This window comes from Filobasidium floriforme (genome assembly GCF_021052385.1).
Source record: "Filobasidium floriforme strain CBS 6241 chromosome Unknown HD553scaffold_3, whole genome shotgun sequence".
Classification (NCBI taxonomy): domain Eukaryota; kingdom Fungi; phylum Basidiomycota; class Tremellomycetes; order Filobasidiales; family Filobasidiaceae; genus Filobasidium; species Filobasidium floriforme.
Window position 1 is genome coordinate 783170 of NW_025763624.1, and position 15412 is coordinate 798581.

The 15412-nt window shown below is 52.8% G+C and overlaps 5 protein-coding genes across 5 annotated transcripts; 4 read left to right on the top strand and 1 right to left on the bottom strand.

The window, feature by feature from the left end:
* Window positions 1-157: 157 nt before the first annotated feature.
* Window positions 158-2860, top strand: HD553DRAFT_292450 (FAD binding domain of DNA photolyase-domain-containing protein; the record flags this gene model as incomplete). Its single annotated transcript, XM_046178407.1, has 10 exons — window positions 158-414; window positions 535-578; window positions 641-798; window positions 858-1352; window positions 1413-1802; window positions 1866-2037; window positions 2097-2128; window positions 2201-2260; window positions 2321-2492; window positions 2554-2860. 10 exons carry the CDS (start codon window positions 158-160, stop codon window positions 2697-2699), a joined length of 1926 nt encoding a protein of 641 aa, XP_046039269.1. The 3' UTR covers window positions 2700-2860.
* A 1319-nt stretch (window positions 2861-4179) lies between these two features.
* Window positions 4180-8385, top strand: HD553DRAFT_268064 (uncharacterized protein; the record flags this gene model as incomplete). The annotated part of the gene is made up of 6 exons (XM_046177558.1): window positions 4180-4920; window positions 4986-5878; window positions 5949-6151; window positions 6223-7622; window positions 7707-7991; window positions 8056-8385. The coding sequence occupies 6 exons, from the start codon at window positions 4180-4182 to the stop codon at window positions 8383-8385; spliced, it is 3852 nt and encodes a 1283-aa protein (XP_046039270.1).
* A 518-nt stretch (window positions 8386-8903) lies between these two features.
* Window positions 8904-10681, top strand: HD553DRAFT_159625 (uncharacterized protein). Its single transcript, XM_046176816.1, has 6 exons — window positions 8904-9076; window positions 9147-9292; window positions 9350-9634; window positions 9706-9961; window positions 10025-10227; window positions 10288-10681. The coding sequence occupies exons 1-6, from the start codon at window positions 9011-9013 to the stop codon at window positions 10601-10603; spliced, it is 1272 nt and encodes a 423-aa protein (XP_046039271.1). The 5' UTR covers window positions 8904-9010; the 3' UTR covers window positions 10604-10681.
* Window positions 10682-11876: 1195 nt separating this feature from the next.
* Window positions 11877-14166, top strand: HD553DRAFT_159759 (uncharacterized protein). Its single transcript, XM_046176818.1, has 2 exons — window positions 11877-12887; window positions 12990-14166. The coding sequence occupies exons 1-2, from the start codon at window positions 12048-12050 to the stop codon at window positions 13971-13973; spliced, it is 1824 nt and encodes a 607-aa protein (XP_046039272.1). The 5' UTR covers window positions 11877-12047; the 3' UTR covers window positions 13974-14166.
* HD553DRAFT_159695 (AP complex, mu/sigma subunit) lies at window positions 14055-15303 on the bottom strand. Its single transcript, XM_046176817.1, has 6 exons — window positions 15105-15303; window positions 14980-15039; window positions 14793-14864; window positions 14424-14597; window positions 14268-14336; window positions 14055-14169 (listed from the first exon to the last, which is right to left on the bottom strand). Exons 1-6 carry the CDS (start codon window positions 15126-15128, stop codon window positions 14137-14139), a joined length of 432 nt encoding a protein of 143 aa, XP_046039273.1. The 5' UTR covers window positions 15129-15303; the 3' UTR covers window positions 14055-14136.
* Between the last annotated feature and the right edge of the window lie 109 nt (window positions 15304-15412).

Here is a 15412-nt window from a genome sequence, read left to right on the forward strand (position 1 = left end):
GACCAACCATGACAAAAGAGCCAAAGATAGCACTAGCAACTATGCCCCGACTAAGGACGACGTCGATATCGACGATCCCGATCATCGAGCGGCCGAAAGGGATGTGCAGGGCGATATTCCATCTCCGGGTCAACAGGAAGAGACCGGAAACGCTAGTATGTCTCATGTCAAGCGAGACAAGAAGGAGTCAACGTCGAAACAGGAGAGCGGGAACGACGTCAGCGGGACAGACGCGGGCAAGGGGAAGAAACGGGCACCGAGCCCTGACGAAGGAGGAGCTGCAGGAGACCGAGGCAAACGTCACAAAGCTGCCTACGAGGTCCATCAAAAGATAGCCCACGCTGTAAATGCCGCCCGGGTTGACCGCGAACCGCCTCTTGACAAGCTGCTCGCTGCCCAGGAGAAGATCTGGGGGTACAAAGCCGACGGACCTGCTCTCACGAGCAGGTGCAAGCCAGGCACTCCTGTAAAGGGAAAGAAGCCGGATTTCAACCCGATCGTCTTCAAGAAGGCTGGGTCCGATGGCGTGGAAAGAGGCGAATCAGTGGTATACTGGATGCGAATGGAGGACGTCAGAGGTTAGTGTACATAAGCTGAGATCGCACTCGATTGTTACTCATAGCAAACGTTTATCTCGCAGTCAAGGACAACCGGGCTTTAGCTCTGGCTTCGGAATTTGCTCAGCAGAACTCGCTTCCCTTGATCGTCCTTTTTGTCCTCGTACCTGGTGACTACAAGGCTCACGATCGCAGTGCCCGGTCGATCGATTTCCGGTTGAGAAACCTTCGCAACATCAAAGTCAGTATACAGCTGGTACAATTCGTAAGCAGTATGCCAAGTAACGTTCCCCTTGACAGGTCAAGCTTCAGGAGAAAAACATCCCCCTGCATGTAATCACACATGCTGGTAACCGCTTTAGACTCCCTGAGAAAATCATTGATGAGATCCTGCCGTCCATGAAAGCGACACATATCTTTGCAAACATGGAATACGAAGTGGACGAGCTAAGAAGGGACATCGAGGTGTTAGAGTATGGCGCAAAACAAAACGTCCGTGCGATGTTCGTGCATGACAGACTCGCCGTACCTCCGGGAACTTTCAAGACCGGACAGGGCAAGCCTTACGGAGTCTTCTCCCCATGGCAGAGAAAGTGGCAGGCTTTCTTGGAAGCGCACGAGGAGCATCTTTATGAGGCCGCGGATCCGGAGGGCAACGAGGATGGCCTTCGTTCACATCCCATATATGGCAAGCTCTTTGACGGGGAGGTGCCTGAATGTCTGGAGGGTTTTGAATGCCGCGATCGTGACCTTATGAAGGTGGTTTGGCCAGAGGGCAATGAGGTAGCAGTACAGGTAGGTTTCAGTGTATAGGCGAGGAGAAAGCTGTTCGCTAATGCAATATTGGCTTAATAGGTTCTCAATCGATTTCTATACTGCTCCGCTAGAAAGGCCGATTTGGGACTGGTCGACCCCAGAACGATGGGTCAAGAGATGAGCATCGATCTCGAGCCCGATGACGACGTACAATTGATAGAAGACGAGCCGACGAAGGGCAACGCGAAGCTTAGCCTCAAGGGCAAAACGGCATCGCCGACTAGACTTCGTGATTATGCATCGAGTCGAAACTCGGCAGATTCCAACACGTCAAGCCGACTTTCGCCGTACTTAGCTTCCGGAGTGATTTCTATCCGAACCATTCTCAATAAAGTCAAAAAGCTCCTCGGCAACAAGCTTGAAAGTGGGCGCGATAGTGGACCTGGAACCTGGGTCATGGAATGTGCCTGGAGGGACTTTTACAATCACGTAAGCTTGTCTTGATTTCAAGGTGAGGTATGACATCGCGCCGATGGCTCTGAGATTCGACAGGTGACAGCAGCCTTTCCCCGAGTCAGCATGGGGCGACCTTTCCAGGAGAAGTTTGCCGAAGTCCAGTGGGAAGTAGATGAGGAGAAGTTCAACGCTTGGAAAGAAGGTCGCACAGGCTATCCGATCGTCGATGCTGCCATGAGGCAGTGCGCTCTCATGGGATGGATGCATAGTGAGTTCCTTATCTAAGTTAACACAATCGTCACTGACAGTATGCACGTTCGCTGCTAGACCGATCTCGCATGATTTGCGCATCGTTCCTGGTTAGTTATCGACGATGCTTTTTTGCCATGTACATAAGACTTACGTTGTGTCCTTTCTGTGCATCTCTACAGGTCAAAGATTTGATGATCGATTGGCACTTGGGAGAACAGTATTTCATGCAACAATTCATGGTCAGTCGCACCCTTGTTCATGCAATGTTCTCCCTTTAGCTTATGACCTGATATGAGCAGGACGGAGATCTTGCTGCCAACAATGGCGGATGGCAGTGGACTGCATCCACCGGGACCGATCCTCAACCAGCATTTCGGATCTTCAACCCGACTTCGCAATCAGAAACTGCTAGTCCGGATGGCGCTTATATAAGATATTGGGTTCCAGAGCTGGCCTCGCTACCGGACAAAGGCAAGTGCAATTGGTACCGACTTACTGTCACGTCATGACTAATTAGTCCCGCATCTTGTAGCCGTTCATAACCCTTACGAAAAGCTTAGCTCGAAAGAGTTTGCAAAGCTCAATTATCCAGCCCCGATTGTCGATCACGCTAAGGCGAGGAAAAGAGCACTCGCTCGATACAAGAACCCAGGTTATCACGGGGAAGGCTCTGATTAGCTGTGTGCCTTGCTGGCACTCATATCTTCAATGTTCCTGTGTAGCGACACCTATAATCAGATTTCGATTTCAGGTGTTCTTCTTAGACTGTAACGGCCAGACGTATTAATCACCCATCTGATTCTGGATGATATAATCATTCGATAATTTTTCATTGATAATTTGAAGCGCGACAGCATCTAGACCGGCCGAGCTGAAAAGCGTTTTGTGTCGCTATGTGATTCACTTGTCGGTCTAGAAGCTGCCAATCTTGGCATCAACTTCAAACTATGGGTCGCCCTGCTCGTAGCGAACCTCTTTAATCCAAGACATCATGCTTATCAGGACCTCGGGAGAATTGCCGAAAGGGCACATGGGACATGGGTTGTATCCATTCCAAAATATGATCCGAGCACAGCGCAATTGCCATTCAGCAAAGCAGTGAGATACGTAGTTCAGCACTAATTCAGCTACTTAAGTTGGCCAGATACAGATGAAAAATCGTGATCGGCTACTCTAAGAGGTTTCAACCACAAAGAAACAAGTTGAACCGTTCGACAGCATCGAATACGCCTGAGCGAAATCGGCTTGCTATGTCGCTGCGAGTTTTGCGTCAAATTGATCCGTTATGTGCGACCTCACCTGCACTGATGCGCTTTTCCCTTAGTCGAAATGACATACGGCTTATATCAAATGATGTTTCCATGAAGATGTGATCGAACTGGACGCCGCAGTGAAACAGCGGCGTGGGGGAAGGGATTAAGCGGCAGGAGGCTCCGTCCATCGATAAGAATTCGAGGGGATGAGATCGTCAAGAATGGGCTCTACCATGTTCAGTGATGAAGTAGAACGGTTCTTGTGGATATTTCCTCTATTGTCGAGATATAAGACTGGACCAACGTGAGACAGGTTGCGGGATCGAGCCGTATGAGGTTGACGACATGAAACACGCTTTCGCCTCTTTCGGGAGAGCGCCCGAAGGTCACGTGATGTGCCGCGCGATCGCCTGCAACTACGAGGATTAGCAAAAGTTGGGCAACTCGGGAGAACGGTCATCTTGGTCGTCGTCATGTCGATGGCTCACACACGATCGATCGATCAGGGTCATTCACTCGGTAAAGATTAGAGTCACTTAAAAGCTGGGGATCCACGGATCAAGGTCCCGAAGAACAGGTCATAGAGAAAAGCCCACAAAGAAGGTTGCTATCTTCGCGGCCTGATATAGACGACCCGCATCACAGGCTTCTCGATCGATCCTGGTCGTACGACTCGCTTCGGATAACCTCAATAACACACCAACCTCATGTTGCGAACCATCAGCAGAGCTCGACGCTCCAATCGTCTACTCCCTTGCCTTGGGACACAGCGATCGTACGCAGTCCCTACTTCTTCCCGACTACGCCCAGCAGAAGCCCTCGCCACCCGTGATGACGACTATGCTCCGGAAATCTCTTACGACTTCAGCAATGCCTCCCGCTCGAGCGATCGCTTTCACCCTCATATGCTGGACGGCGCACGATATGCTAGTTACCGCCCCCTTACGCCCTTCAAGGAGAACGATCTCACGGTACTCCCGCCGCCTCTGCCCGATGATCAGCCTCCCTCGGAATCCCAGGCCGCGTTATACCCTTCGACATCTCTGCTAGACTCACTCTCCCTGATTCACATCTGTCTGGCACGGAAAGATACCATTCCTAGGGCTTTCGATATCTTCTGGAGCCTCCTGGACGACCACGCTGCTTCCAAGACGAGTCTGCCGGACCCCAACGTCTGGGCGAATGTGATAGAAGGAGTCCTTTCTTTAGCAGCATCTAAGCAAGCAGGAGGACGTTTTACTTCAGGGAATGTAGATTGGGCGTCGAAGGCTGAAGCGCTTATCGCCGAGTGGGAGAAGTTCAATGGCGGCCGATCTGAGCCGGGATCATCCAGACCACGACCGCTCGGTTTAAGCCGTGGCGGTGAGAAGGTCTACTCTAGCTACCTCAGAGGTCTCGTCGCATCTGGTTTGCCGGTGGTCCCAATACTTCCATACCTCCAGTCCCCTAATCTCTCTCTAGCCACGATGATGGCTGAATGGAGTCAGGGAGAGAAGGAAGAAGCACTCACGGCCGTGCGAGCAGCAGCAGAGGCAGAAGAGGACAGCGTGGTTTTGAAAGTCGTAAACGTCACAAGGGGGATGGAAAAAGACCGGAGAGAAAGACTGGGGCGGGAACTGCCTCCTGAGGTCAATCCGCTACCTGCTGTAAGTCCATTCGTGACTTGACCTCGGGCTAACTCTGACAACGAGTTCTTCCACCGCAGAAAGAGCCCTATACCACATCCCTCATGCGTCAGATTGGCAGCCAATCCTCAGATCCAGACGCCGTACTGCCTCGGTTCCCCATTGCCAATCTACGAGCAACCTTCAAGGAAATTTCACCGGACGATCTTCCTCTTCGTCGGCAAGAGATGCTCGAAGCCGCCTCTTTGTCGGCAGCACGAGCCGAAATGGAAAACGCCGCACAATTGCTGGAAGAGCAAGGGTTGAAGGAAGTTGTTGATTCGCAGAGACTTCGGTCTGGGAAACTTCAAGCATGGATGTGGCAATGGAGCCTCGATTTGACCAAACGATTGACAAGTGACCTGGAAGCTTTGGAAAGGACGACAAATGTCAAAGGTCTGCCAAAGAGTTCTGCGGGGAGAGCGAAAGATCAAGATCTTTTGCTCTATCTCCGTCTACTCGCTCCCGAAAAATTAGCACTGGTGACGATCCTCGAGGTCATGCGATCGTGTGGAGCTGGAGGTATATCCGACGGTCTCAAAACCCTACGCGGTTTGATACAGGTCGGCAAAGCTGTCGAGACCGAGTACAGAGCCTTGACAATACAAAACATGCTAGGAAAAGACAGCCAGGCTGTTTTGGGAGGCGGGGAGAATACTCAGGATGGGGAAAGGGCGGTTAACCGGCTATGGCGCAAAGTTGGCAAGCAGGCCCAAGCCGAGGGAGTTGAGACTATGGAAGAACGGGACGTCGAGGAATCTGCAGATGCGGCTCGCGTTGAAAGGCTCGACCATACCCAAGCCCTCGACGCACTGCGACGTGTTTGGACGCCTGATTGGACTCAAGCTAAGCATGTTTCAGTTGGCGCCTTTTTGGTGGATGCCCTGGTTGATACTGCGAAAGTTACAAGAACGACAACCGATGAGGACGGTGTGGAGCAGTAAGCGCTTTTCTTCAATCCAGATCGTTCGCCATCGTTCGGAAAGGCTCATTTTGATTATCCTCATCAGCTCCGAAATCCAACCTGCCTTCTCCCACTCTTATGAATACGTTCGTGGAAACAAGCTTGGAGTGATCAAGTTGAATCCCGCTGTCGCCTCGAGAATGGCGAAAGACCCGATCGCTATTGTGGTACATCCCAAACATATGCCAATGTTGATCCCGCCACGACCCTGGAAAGCGCACGATGATGGTGCATATCTCTTTCATAAAGGTAAGCCTTGAGATTGGACCCGTTTGTGGCCATCGTGCAGCATCGCTAATCCCTACCACGCGCTATCATAGTATCCGTCATGCGATTCAAGGAAAGTGCCGAGCAAGGCAGTTATCTTCGAGCGGCTTCGGAAGCAGGTCGACTCAACTCTGTCTTCGCTGGCCTCGACGTCCTGTCGAGCACACCTTGGAGGGTGAATCGCAGTGTATTTGACGTCGTCTTGGAGGCCTGGAACAAGGGCGATGCGATTGCGGATCTACCGGCTTCTGAAGAAAAGTCCCACTATCGTCAACCAATAAAGCCGAGTCCGGACGATGTCGATCCCGCTTCAAGGTCGAATTACGTTGCTCAGATGCGTGATGTTCAGAGCGAGATGAAGAAGGATCATTCGGAACGATGCAAATTCAACTACAACCTGGAACTGGCACGTTCGTTCCTCAATGACGTCTTCTATATCCCTCACAACGTGGATTTCCGAGGGCGAGCTTACCCCATCCCACCGCATCTCAACCCGGTTGGGGACGATCTCTGTCGAGGTTTACTTACCTTCGGGACCCAGAAGCCCCTCGGAGAGCGAGGTCTGATGTGGCTCCGCATCCATCTCGCCAATCTTTATGGATTTGACAAAGCGAAATTCAAGGATCGCGAGCAATTCGCTATTGATCACCAGAAAGACATCTTCGATAGCGCCGACAACCCTCTTGGGGGCAATCGATGGTGGCTCAAGGCTGAGGAGCCGTGGCAATGCCTGGCAGCATGCTTTGAATTGTCTGCAGCGCTCAGGTCAGGGAACCCTCACGAATATCTTTCGTCTCTTCCTGTGCACCAGGACGGAACATGTAACGGGATGCAGCACTATGCAGCTCTTGGAGGGGATGTGCAGGGAGCCAAAGCGGTCAACCTTGTTGGAGGGGATCGTCCGGCCGACGTATACACCCGTATCGCCGATCTCGTCAACGAAATCATCAACCAGGACGCGGCCGCTGGCAAGTCGTTTGCGCAAATCGCGCAAGGCAAAATAACGCGGAAGGTCGTCAAGCAAACTGTTATGACGACAGTATATGGAGTGACCTTTATTGGAGCGAAAGAGCAGATCGCCAAGCAATTGGTAGCCAAGGGAGAGATTCCACGGGAATACATCTACCACGTCTCGGGATATATCGCTACTACCGTGCTAGCCTGTATCGGCGACTTGTTCTCCGGCGCCAAGGCTATCCAGGACTGGCTGACAATGTCGGCAAGATTGATCTGCAAGAGTGTCTCTATGGAGCGCGCTCCCGCAATGGTCAGCCCGCTTACCAAATCGGCGAATCCAAGGAAGAAGACCTTGGACTCGGATGAAATTCCCGTGCTGGATAAAGCAGGTAAAGCCGTCACCAGATTGCAGAAAGAGGCGATGACGAGCGTAGTCTGGACGTCGCCTTTGGGACTCCCCGTCGTTCAGCCTTATCGGAAGATCGCCAGGAAACAGGTTAGTCCGCAAATGAAACTATCGCCGAGGTATTCTCTCGAGAGCTATATTGATGTGCAAATCCATCGATTTTGGTCGCTTCAGGTCCTGACTGCGCTTCAAACGGTATACATCTCGGATCCTAATGCCGTCTCCGAGGTGGCTTCCGGCAAGCAGGCTTCCGCCATGCCTCCCAACTTCATCCATTCTCTGGACGCCACGCATATGCTCATGTGTGCCGCAAGGTGTCGAGACGACGGCATCACTTTTGCCAGTGTGCACGACTCGTACTGGAGTCACGCTTCGAGCATCGATCAACTGAGCAAAAACATCAGGGAAACATTCATCGAGCTGCATTCGAGGGACATTATCGGGGACGTTCGAAAAGAGGTGGGTTGGCACGTGCCGAACGTTCGATAGTCGTCACCTCTCATCTGATTATGTCCCTTTACAGTTCCTCGAACGATACAAGGATCACGTCATCCCTGTCAAATCGGCTCGAGACATCTTCAACGCTAGCAGGAGGAGGAAGCCGGTTGCTCAGCTTCAGCCAAATTCCGAATCAGCCGAGGCGGAAGACGTCGCCGAGGAGGCCGGAATCGAAGAACCAACCAAAAGAAGCTCGAGGGCCACGGCGTTTGTCAACCTCGAGGGCGAATACAAGGAAAAGATGGAAGTCGGCACGCGGCAATTCGTAAAGTTTAGCGACGCACTGCCTCAGACGCCACTCAAGGGGAATTTTGACGTCAACAACATCAGGGAGAGTCCCTACTTTTTCTCTTAGATGTAAACCAACACCACTCCACTCATCATCACCATTATCATCAACCTCATCATCGGAATGTCTCTGTTCGTGTATCAAGTTTTGGATCAGACGGTTGTAAACCTAATTTTGTATCTGATTTACTCCTCCGCTTGCATCGTATCATGCCACCGAGTGCAATAACACATGACGATGGTACCTCCCTTTAAGGTGTAGCTGTCGCTACCTGCTTTTGTTTCTCTTTTACGGTAACTGCGTACGGACGTACTGAAACGCCGAATTCCCCTTTTCGGACTTTCGAAAACGGGTGACGTCACTTTCTCGTAATCGAACCTTCCTTGACGCGTTCCCTTTGGTGGTCCCAAAGAGGGAGGGTGATCATACCGACGCTGCTGATGTCGTGTTGTAACTACAGCAACTGCTATCATCATCGATCAAAGGCCCAGCGTCGAGAAAAGAACGTCCTCATCGCAACCTAGTCTTACCCCACGATCTTGTCACTAATCGAGGTATCTCATCGGTGTCTACGTCTTGAATAAGGTCAACGCCGAAGTACCACGTAACCCGTCCGTCGACCGCTCAACTTCTCGAAGCGACCCTTCGCCAGAAACAATCCCGCTCAACTACACACACAAAGCTTTCCGATATGGCACCTACTCCCCAGGCATTCGCTGGAAGTCTTTCCGGCAAGAACAAGGCTGAAATCGTCGACGTAAGCTTCGTCATTCCCGCAAACGACGCGAAAGGGATCATTCCGTTAACTCCACTCGTCAACTCATCAGATCTTGAAAGCCCTTGACCAAGACACTACTGGTCTCAAGGCCGAGCTCGAAGATAGGCTTGAGCAGTATCTTCAAGACAACGAAGCTACTCTGAGGGAAGATGGCCAGTTCAAAGGACTCTACGTCGCCAGGCGTAAACGTCGATCGTACGTGTCTCGCTGTCAGAATATCTTGTTCGTGGTTCTTATGCTACACCCTCATAGTCCTCGAGACGATTCGGCTACTCCAAGCGTCAGAGCTACCCCTAGCGCAAGGGGTACTCGAGCGTCTGAGGATCTAGACGCTCTCAAGACCGCCACCGGCAACCTCGCCGGCAAGGCTTACGACGCCGCCGCTACTACTTACGATCAGAGCGTACGACCGACTCTGTACAACGCCCTAGAGGAAGGTCAGGAAATCGCTACCCGCAGCGCCAAACGGGTCTACAAGAAGGTCAAGGACGTCACCGGACTAGACGAAGATTCGTTGCGCATTCCGGACTCACCGACGTAAGTATGGTAAAGGCTCGACTCTTGCACCGGTGGTCATGACCTAGCTGGCTGCGTTTCCTCTCATACAGTCGAGCTCTTCGTTCTCAAGCTAGACCCATCATTGAGAATGGGATCCAAAGGGCGAGGCCTATCGTCGAGGACGGGATTCAGAAGGCCAGGCCGGTCGTCGAAGACGGGATTCAGCAGGCCGAACACCTTCGCAAGATGTCCGTTCGATACTGGCGGGAGAACGGGAAGCGCGAGGCGAGGCAAGCGTTGCGTGACGTTCAAGCCCATCTTTCGACCCCCGTCAACCTGATCAAGACGATGTTGTTCTTAGAGATGGTAAGTCGGATGATTCAGTTGCATGTTCGCTTGCATGTTCGCGAGTCTAATCCGTCTACATAGGTCTACCTCCTTTACTGTCTCATCCCCTGGCACCGGAAAGAGCTCCAGTTCCCGCCATCAAAGTTCAGCTTTCATGCATGGGATAGGTTCCTCTACGCCATGTTCTGGTGGATGCCCGAGATCAAGCGAGGCTACTATCTTCCCGAATTGTTTGCAATGTTTCGGCCCTCTAGTAACAACGCGGGTGCCGGGTTCGCGATGTGGTATGGTTCCTCTCTGATCAATCCGAGCAAATGCCTTTGCTGACTTCCTTCTGCTTGTAGGCTTATCTACACCGTCATTCCGCCGTTCCTCCTGAGCCACGTGATCACCTTCTTGCCCCAAGAACCCGTCAAGGCTCCTGCTCGAAACACCCGCAGCGCATCCCGAAACGCTTCGATTGCGGCGCTTCCCGCTTGGGACCCCCTCGTGTTTTGCTTGATCCGGCTCGCTCTCGTCGTTTTCCCCATCACCTCGGCTTCACCTGACTTCTTCAGGTTTCAACTCGAGGCGATTGGAAACCTCAGCGGACGAGCTTTAGTCACGGCCTTGACCGGAGGATTCGTGCTTGCTCACAGGTTGGCCGCTCTCGCCGAGTGAACACCACTTTGCTATCTTCAATCATTTACCTTCGCTCTTCGCTCCTCTTTGTTCCAATCCGTCTGAATGTAAAACCTGCTTATAATCAAATTATCGTCGGTCTACAAAACCTAGCTTGTCCACCATCGTCGTTACTCTTCCAGACGCTCTTGCACCTATCCCTTCCGCGTTCGCCCAACAGCGGCACCGGTATCGGTACGAGTAGGTTTGAAACCTCGAATCGTTCGCGAAGCTGAAAGGACCTTCTTGAAGCGATTTCCACGCATGTGGGCAACGTGAAACTGAACCGAATTCGCTCTCGCACTCTGTTTGCAGACTTTTGCTGTGCTTTGTTGTCTTGATGGTTCTCCCCTTGTACGTCGGAAATGTCTCATCAGGCCCATCACCCGGATCCCACCTTCCTTGGCTCCTCGCTTACGCGCGCTTCGTCGTCACCACCACGGTACCCGAGGAAGGATAGGGGTTCCTTTCCTGATCGCATGATCGCATGATCGCTGCAAAGTTTCTCCCTTTTCCCCGTTGATGTGCGTTTCATAGCGTAGCGGACGTGAGTTCCTAAGCGAGGCAACAGTCGATCGCATGACTCTGCGTTCATGAACAGCGAACGATCAAAACCGGAAAATGGGCAAGGAACTCTAAATTCCTCCCTATTCTTGCCCTTTCTGCGAGACGAGCGCACGGCAAAGTCGTGGCTATGACGATCATGACATGCGAGAGCAAAGTCGTTCAAGGACTTTCTATTGTACAGCTTGTGGAACGACTGGACAAGTATATAACGGATGAACGACTTGTGTGATAATTTCCGACGAGGATGACCTTTCTTGGACTCGGGACTCGGAAGCAAGTCGCCCGTCATAACAACAATCACAGCAACAACAACAACAACAAATCCAACGATCTCCCAACTCCGACCTCCCCGTTCCCCACTCCCCATCCCATCCTCAGGTACGGACGACACCACACAAGTGCGAGGTGGCTTGCACTCCTCCTCCCGGGCCGGTCTCTTTTAATAACTCCCCTCGAAGCCCTCCCTCCCCTGCAGAGCACGTTGTAGCCCTGTCACCGTGGACAAGGTCGAAGGAAGGCGAGACCGGAAGATAACCATTTCGTCCTCGGGTCAACAACACAGAGGGTCCAATTCGAGGGTGAGTGCCCCTCGATTTCTTGGAAAGATCATGAGAGGATGGGACGGGCCCACCATGTGGTGGTGCATTCGAGAGCTATAGAGCTGGAGGTTGCGTGTTGAGGAAAATGCGAGACTGTATGGTTGATCGTATTTCCTGCTTGCAAGTCTGAACCTCTGTTTTCTTAATCTCATTTAGCTGGGCGTCGAAGTCGTCTACTTTCTGTTGTTCATCGGTCGGATCCGATCACTTCGGAGGTCGAAGACGAGGTACCGGTGCCTCCAGGTCGTTCGAGCTCGGACCGCCATCCATCTGTCAAGATGATTCATCGCGGTGACCATAGCAACGACGGCTACCGTCAGCACGAGCACCAATCGACGAGCCGTACTCGTCACAAAAGTTCGACGAGGGGATTGCCCGATGCACAACTTCGCCGACGATCCGTCTCGTCAGAGCTTGTTCGCGACGATCATCAGAGACAAGGTGGATCGAGTAGATCTCCCATCAGAGATCGGCGACGAAAGGATGTCGATATCGATGCAGCTCCTACCGGACAAGGCGCCAAGATCGAGCAAGTCTTCTTCCCTCCCTTTGAGGAAGCGTCGATGTCGGGCTCGGCATTGACGTCAGCTTTGTCGGGGATGGGCGGGATGATCGTCGATGACAACGTCGAGGTCGACGTCGATGGAGAGAGGACGTGGAAGAGCTTGTTGTCACCCGAAAGAAACCTCCCGCTCGCAAGCGGGCCAGGTCGATCTGGACGGCCAGTGACCTCTGTCCGGCTACTTAACCATCGTCGAACGCAGTCGAGTACCGACATCTCGACCTTGACCGCCCGGACGCCTCTTCGACCTACCGGGTTCAGTCTGAACAAGATGGCCTACCCTTCTCCCAGTCCGAATTCGACCCTTTCTTCTTCGTCGTCTCCTTCCTCACCTCCCTCCTCTGCGTCCAAGAGCCGTCCGACCAGCTCGATCTCGCCATTGACCAGGAGCGCGAGGAGGATGCTAGGCGATACCGATGAGAACGGTCTAGACTCACCGACGGAAGAATGTCCGGGTGGGAGAGGGTTATTGGAAGCGATCAGGCTGGATAGCCTTTACAAGCCGGTTTCGGTCCGGGGGGAGGGTTCAGGTCGAACGTCACAAGAAGATCAAAAGGTACGTACAATGCAGTAAACTCACCCCCAATTAGCGTTCTGACTGGTCGGCCCGGATCGAATGGTCTTGCTAAATTAGAACTGTCGTTATCGCTTTTAACAGTACCCACTTCGACGGTCCAATACGCTGCCGGCTGGGAGGAACAAGAGAAAAGCGCTTTCGGTCGATATGAGCGGGATGAGCAGTAACAAGCGTTACCCAAGCGGTAGCGCTGTACCGCCTCGAACGTTATCCCACCTGCCCGAGATCAACATTGTCGAACCTCCTAGACCTCGAAACCGACCTCCTCCACTTCGAAACCTGCCCCCGCCCTCCTGGTCCTCACCCGGACCATCACCCCCGTTGACCTCGCTCGCCACCCCTTTTTCGACCGACATGTTCGTCATGCCCTACCCGAACCCGGTGGCGACCATGACCCCTGGCCTCCTCTCTCCCAATTATACACCTCCTCATTCTCCCCTTCGTCGAGGTCAAGGAGGTGGTGTTAGGGGGGAATGTCACAGCGTGCCCATCACACCCCGAAGCGACCCGATGGACGAGATCTATTCACCCCCATTCCCCTATAGGCAAGAACGACCGAGGAGACGGTCCAGCTTGGCCAGTTTTGAGAGTACGACCGAGACGATCCGGCCTTGGCATGTCATCCAGCTTACGCCCAAACCGAGCCGTGCGCAGTTGAGCGACGACAAGGTGAACAATGACAACAACGATAATAACGACAAGAAGAACGGGAACGACAAGGAAGGAAGACCTCGTCGTGGGGCAGAACCTGTCATTGTCAGACCTGGGGACCGAACCGACCGTTGGCGTTACCCTAACTCGACCCCTAACATCCTCGACGACCACCTTCAGACCAACCCTATCGGCTTGAGCTTAGAGACGCTCGTTTGCGATTGGGATTTCGAGTCGGACTCTGATCGTGATCAAGGTCAAGGCCGAGGTCGACCAGTCCGTTCGTCAGAAGCTCTCGCGAGAAGGAAACGGCTCAGACTGGGTGCCAAGTTGCGGGCAGAGGCGAGGGCGATGAGAGAGTCGATCGAGCGGGATCGGGTCAGGGGAGAGTCGCCCGCTAGGGGTCGAGTATAAAACACCTCGTGATGCTTAGGGGACTTTGGTGGCAACAGACCGGGGGGTCGAATTTATCGAGTTGTATCGGATGACGGACTCCGGCGAATACAAGTGGATGGCAGGCGGAGCGTATACATATACACATGCACGTATGGAATCTATAAGAGAAGGTTGTGGGGGTTCATTCGAGTTTTTCCAGGTAGTCCAATCGATCCTGTGATTACGAAGATGATCAAACAAAGAGGAAAAAGAGTGAACAACTCGCATCCTACGTCTGATCTGATCGGAGCGGCGGAATTCAAGGGAACTCACGAGGACGACGTTTTTGCTCGTCTCTTCGATCTCGCCTGCGAGGAACACTTCGTCCAAGATCGCATACACCTAGTTTGACCCCGATTTCTCGATTCCGAATCAGCCTCTCACTAGTCCCTCGTTCGGAACCTCGACCACTCCTGACCCGGTACTGACCTTGTAGAACGAAAACACCAGGTCCAATTCACAGACATTTTGGAAAAAGGCATCCAGGACCTCTACAAACAGGTGGATGGCTTCGAGGTAGCCTAGCTCGTTGTCGTTGTTGTCGACGCAGAGACAGAAGAAGAGACCGGCATAACGGCGGTAGATGATCTTTTCGTTGCGGAACTGTTGGGGTAGGGATGGGTAGGTAAGGAGGTGAAGGGATAGGAAAGGGGTGAACGGAGGTGATGTGCAGTGGTTTGGCGTAAAAGGGAAGGAAGCGACAATGCATAAGGGAAACAAGCGGATCGAATGAGCGGAAAGATCGGCACAGTTTCAGATTCAAAGATATCTGCCGGATGTCACCGCTCGAAAACTCACTTCGACAAAGTTGGATTGATACTTTTGATCACGGGGAGCGACCAGCCGATGTACCTCCCCCCTCAGCCGGACCTGCCATCGGGAATCGAGATTAGTCACGCATCACCATCGTGTTGATCAGCAAGATGAGTCAATAGGGTATGAACCGGATCGGACAAGGATCTGGGAGGCATGGGGGCCAGCTCACCTTTTCGTCGTCGTCATACGGAGCGTACCATTTCGACAACCTCGTCTTGCCCTGCCGGTTCTACGAGTGTGCGAAGCGGGAATCAGCCATGGAGTGGGGCGGTGCTTTGGATCAAGGAGGCTCACTTGAACGAGGATGAATTTGATCATGATGACGTTGTGGATGTGTACATCAGATGGCAGATGGTCGATGATGGCTGTGATCTGTGAAGGGGTTGTATGATACGACAGCAGCAGTACTTTGATGTTCGGTGAGGTCCGAAGAGTGATGGTGGCCGGTGGATGATGAGGAGAAGGGGGTCGGAAGGGAGGACGGGGAACGGGGGACGTGTTAGATACGCGTCGCCCCCCTAGCCCCTAGCCCCTAGCTTCCATCTAGTCCATCATCATCATCTGTCCTATCTCTCTCAACGGGCAAGACGCGACGCGACGCG